At 33.3% G+C, this 5,159-nt stretch overlaps 1 protein-coding gene across 1 annotated transcript; it reads left to right on the forward strand.

The window, feature by feature from the left end:
* Window positions 1-1,252: 1,252 nt before the first annotated feature.
* On the forward strand, window positions 1,253-4,768 carry LOC142290324 (toll-like receptor 8). Its single transcript, XM_075334283.1, has 2 exons — window positions 1,253-1,312; window positions 1,411-4,768. The coding sequence occupies exon 2, from the start codon at window positions 1,415-1,417 to the stop codon at window positions 4,535-4,537; it is 3,123 nt and encodes a 1,040-aa protein (XP_075190398.1). The 5' UTR covers window positions 1,253-1,312; window positions 1,411-1,414; the 3' UTR covers window positions 4,538-4,768.
* Window positions 4,769-5,159: the final 391 nt, after the last annotated feature.

A 5,159-nucleotide genomic window follows, 5' to 3' on the forward strand; every position in this document is an offset into this window, starting at 1 on the left:
CTAATAACACACTGAGCCACAGTTCGTGCACAATAAAATATTAGCACAAATATAAGTGAAATAGATTAGATGCATTGTGCTGAAGTCTGTAAGTGATGCATAATTGCTGAGGGGAAAGCTGTAAGCGCAACGCACGTCAAGGTCTCTCCTTTGGCTGCTACACAGGTCTTATGCCTCTCTATTTTCATGCTTTACCTTATCTTTCTTGTATTGCTTTTCAATTATGCAGCACTTACAGACTTCAGCACAATGCATCCAATCTCCTGCACTTCTATTTGTACTAATATTTCATTGTGCTCTAACTGTGGAACTGTGGCTCCCTTGCCCCTAGTTGTACAGTACATATGGATCATCAATTTGGGGTTTCTCAGTTTTTGACCTACATGAATTGCTATGGGCCCCCTAATTCAAAGACTACTGAACTCCCCCCATCATTTTTCTCCCTTTACTCCCTGACAATTGCAGTATCCTTTGACTACTTCAAAGTTTTTTTATGTACTGCAGCACCTTAAACACTGCAACAACAGTTATCTCTCTGCTTTATTGCTTTTTTGTCACCTAAATTTTTTCCAACCTATATCATGGAGAACTATACCCCTTGTCAACCTTTTTTTGCTCACCCTTTTTTCGTCCTCTTTTCCACAGTACATTCTCTCACTGATACTTGCAGGATTTGTTTCCCCAGTGTACTTATGGTGATGTGATTGGTATCTATAGATCAATAGCAACAGCCAATACTAACTGCTAATTACTTTTCTCATCTTCTGTATATAGAGTGTATACAGAAATACCTTATTACACCAATATAGGCTGTAGCTGAATTTATAAATGAGATGCTCCTTTATGGTATTTGCCGTACCTGACATTGTCCCCTTTTTTAAAACATTTTTTATCTTGTTATTTTGTTCAGTAAAGATATTTAATTCTATCTACATTGAATATCACTCCTATATTCATACCGATTATATGATTAAGAAAGGAGAACCCTTTATACATATGAGCTATCATACACCGATGGTAAAATAAGAAGCAACAAAACAAGCATTATATGGCTAAAAGAAAACGGTAAAACGTACCAAACTGATATTAATGCAACTTTATATTGTAAATGAACAGAAGGCGATGTATTAAAAAGTAATTAAATTACAAAACCTATGGGTGTCAGTGTAGCACTGTAGAAAATCATTGAATCATAAAAAGGGAAATGATGCAGAAATGTGTACAAGATATTCACTGACAGTAAAAAAGAAACAAACATTGAAGGCACTGTTACATTACTGCTCTGGTCATCTGGCTGACTACGAGTAAAAAAGTAAGTAAATACTTTATATAGACAATACATTATTTTGCTTTAAGTCACTTAGAATTTTATAAAGTTGATTTTGTTTTGTATGTTGTGCTTCTTTGCAGCACAATGTTCAGCATGCTGTTTAGTCCACCATCTGTTCTTCTTATTATCGTCTATTCCTTTGGAACCTGTACTGCAAATGTGGAAAACAGAACTCACCCCTGCACAATAACAGAAAAGAACACATCACTGATTTTTGATTGTCAATTACGACACTTAAAATCTGTTCCATCTTCAATCAACTACTCAACTGATTCTGTGAAGTTACTGTTGTGCAACAATCGCATACAAACTGTACAAAAATATGCTTTCCAGAAATGGACTAATTTAACAAAATTGGATTTAAGCTTCAATTCTTATCAAAGAAACTGCGACACAGTGGGCACAATTCTTTCTATAGATGAGGAAGCTTTTGTCAACCAGACAAAGCTTGAAGAATTGATTATCAATAGCAATAATTTGCCTTCGATACCAACTAAACTGCCTGTTTCATTGCGTATCTTATGCTTACAATTTAATAGAATTGTTTCAGTCAGCAGTGAGAATTTCTCAGAAATAAAAAAACTGAAGGCACTATATCTGGATCACAACTGTTATTATGGTAATAACTGCTCTGAAAAATTGGACATTCAAGAAGGAGCATTTATTCAGCTGCAAAAATTAACCACCTTGTCTCTATCATTTAACAACTTAAAAATGGTTCCTCCAGAATTACCCCCATCCTTAACAGCGCTGTATTTGAAAAATAATTTAATAAGCACCATTGGAAAAGAGGACTTTATGAATCTAAGTAATTTAGAAATTCTTCATCTGAGTGGTAATTGTGCAAGATGCTTTAATGCACCATTTCCCTGCAAACCCTGTGTTGGAAAGTCGTCATTACAGATACACCCTAAGGCATTTCAGTTCCTTAAAAACTTGGTGGAGCTTAACCTCGGTAATACTTCTCTGAAATCAGTTTCCCGAATTTGGTTTCAAAACTTAACACAACTGAAAATTTTGAACTTAGAAAAAAATTATTTGGTAAGAGAAATAGGATCAGGTGATTTTTTACTTAGTTTATCTTCTCTTCAAAAACTCGATTTATCTTTCAATTATGAGAGAAGAACTTATTACCAGTATTTGAATCTTTCAGACAATTTTTCCAAACTATTGTCCCTCCAAGAATTACATTTGCAAGGTTATGTTTTTCAAAAACTTACCAACATAACATTGGCCCCATTAGTAAAATTATCAGCACTGAATACATTAAACTTTGGAACAAACTTTATTAAGCAAGTTAATTTGAAGGTGTTTCATAATTTTCAAAATTTAAAACTGATATACTTGTCTGAAAACCGAATCACTCCATATATTCCATTAACATATCAAAATGAACATTTTGAAAAAAATCTAAAATTTAATAGACATTACAACTATGATGATTCCTCATACAATACATTAGATAATTCAATTGATTACTCTTTAGTCAATAATAGGTGGTCTGACCAAGTCATCAATCCTATGTGTATTTTATATGGAAAAACATTAGATCTTAGCTACAATACTATGTTTTTTATTGCTACTAAAGAATTTAATTTCTTATCAGACATAGTATGTTTAAATCTGTCCCATAATAGCATTGATCAAAATTTAAATGGGACAGAGTTTGCTAACATGCCAAATCTATCATACTTGGATTTATCTTACAATAAATTAGATTTTGATTCCTCTACTGCATTTATAGAATTGTCAAAACTACAAGTGTTAGATTTAAGTTACAATGCTAAGTATTTTATAGTTGAAGGTGTAACTCATGACTTAAATTTTATTGGTAATCTCCATAGTCTAAAAGTGCTAAATATGAGTTGGAATAAAATCTCAACTCTAACTGAATTCCACATTAATAATAGTAGTATAGAGGAATTAAGGTTTTCTGGGAACAATTTAAATATCATGTGGGGAAAATGTGATCAATTTTATAAGTTTATTTTTAAGAATTTTTCAAGTCTTAAAATTCTAGATATATCTTTTAATGATCTTGAACAGCTTCCTGATTTAATAATTGACAATTTACCTTCAACTCTAACACAACTATATTTAAACAACAACAGATTAGAATTATGGAAGTGGAATACATTGAAACACTTTACAAATCTAACATTTCTTGATCTTAGCGATAACATGCTGATAGCAATTGAGACTAACTTGTTCAGTTACACATCATCCTTGCAAAAACTTTTGCTACGCAATAATCTGATTTCAGAATTGTCAGCTTCCTTTCTTTATAAAGCCACAAGTCTTACTGAGCTTGACTTAAGCAACAACCAAATCCAATCAATAAACAAATCAGTATTTTTGGCAGGAAATGATAACTTTTTGAAAGTTCTGTGGTTGGAAGGAAATCCATTTGACTGTACCTGTGAAATTATTGATTTTTTACAGTGGATAACTAACAACAATGTCGTAATACCACTATTGGCCACTGATGTCACTTGTGCTTCCTCTGATTTCTCGAGAAAGAAAAGTATCATATATTTTGATGTACATGCTTGTAGTTCAGATGCTATTTCGATGATGCTTTGTTTTTTGTCATTTTTAATAATTGTTCTCATTATGGCATTACCAGTTCTAAAACATTTGTTTTATTGGGACCTATGGTATATATATCACTGGTGCATGGCAAAGCTGAAACCAAACAAAATTGTTTTTTCAGAAACCCTTTATGATGCATTTATCACTTATGATGACAAAGATTCTGATGTCAGTGACTGGGTTTACAATGATCTATGCCATCAGCTGGAAGAAAAAGGGGACAGACACATATTTCTCTGCTTAGAAGAAAGGGACTGGGAGCCAGGGAAAGCTGTCATTGACAATATTGCGCAGAGTATCAATCAGAGCAAAAAGACAGTGTTTGTGCTTACAAAAAAATATGTAAAAAGTGGAAAGTTCCGAACAGCTTTCTACTTGGCAATGCAAAAACTGATGGATGAGAATATGGATGTAATCGTCATTGTACTGTTACAGCCTGTACTGCAAAATTCCCAGTACCTGCGACTAAGAAAGAAAATTTGTGCAAGCTCAATTTTGGAGTGGCCTACAAATCCACATGCTAAGCATTTATTTTGGCAAAAAATGAAAAATGTATTGTTAACAGAAAATAGCAGCAGATACAATAACTTATACACCAATCCTGTAACAATTTAGCAGCATATAGAATATATGAAATGCGGTAGCTTATTATTTAAAATTATCATATTTTTACATCTATTATAAATAGAATATATCATGTTTGGGTCAAAATATGTTATTGCTGCAATTCTGCATAAAAAAATGCTGTACATTTTTTTTTCAGTAAAAAGCTAATGTAAATAAATGATCCCACATAGGCACTACTTACACCCAGTGAATAATCCTATTAAACAGCTGAATGAAGAGCTGCAAAACTGTTTTCTATCATAAACAATTAAGTAAGATCCGGCACTCAAACTTGTAGAATTTGCAAAAAGAAACTTTTTTTATTATTTTTTTATTATTTTTTTGACAGGCGTAGTATTCTGTGTGACAATCAATATTCAATAACCTTTCGGTCATATATGACCTTTTTCACATCAATTCACACAGGCTGCCTGTGTCAGGGGTCTCTCCACTGATAAGCGTACTATTCTGCTATGCTGCCACTCAGGTCCTCTTTGGAATGCGTAATGCGTAATGCGTCATTCATGCGTAATGAATCATACCATTACGCATACCAAAGAGGACCTGAGTGGCAGCATAGCAGAATAGCACGCTTATCAGTGGAGAGACCCCTGACACAGGCAGCCTGTGT

The sequence above is a fragment of the Anomaloglossus baeobatrachus genome, chromosome 2, assembly GCF_048569485.1.
Source record: "Anomaloglossus baeobatrachus isolate aAnoBae1 chromosome 2, aAnoBae1.hap1, whole genome shotgun sequence".
In the NCBI taxonomy this organism is placed as follows: domain Eukaryota; kingdom Metazoa; phylum Chordata; class Amphibia; order Anura; family Aromobatidae; genus Anomaloglossus; species Anomaloglossus baeobatrachus.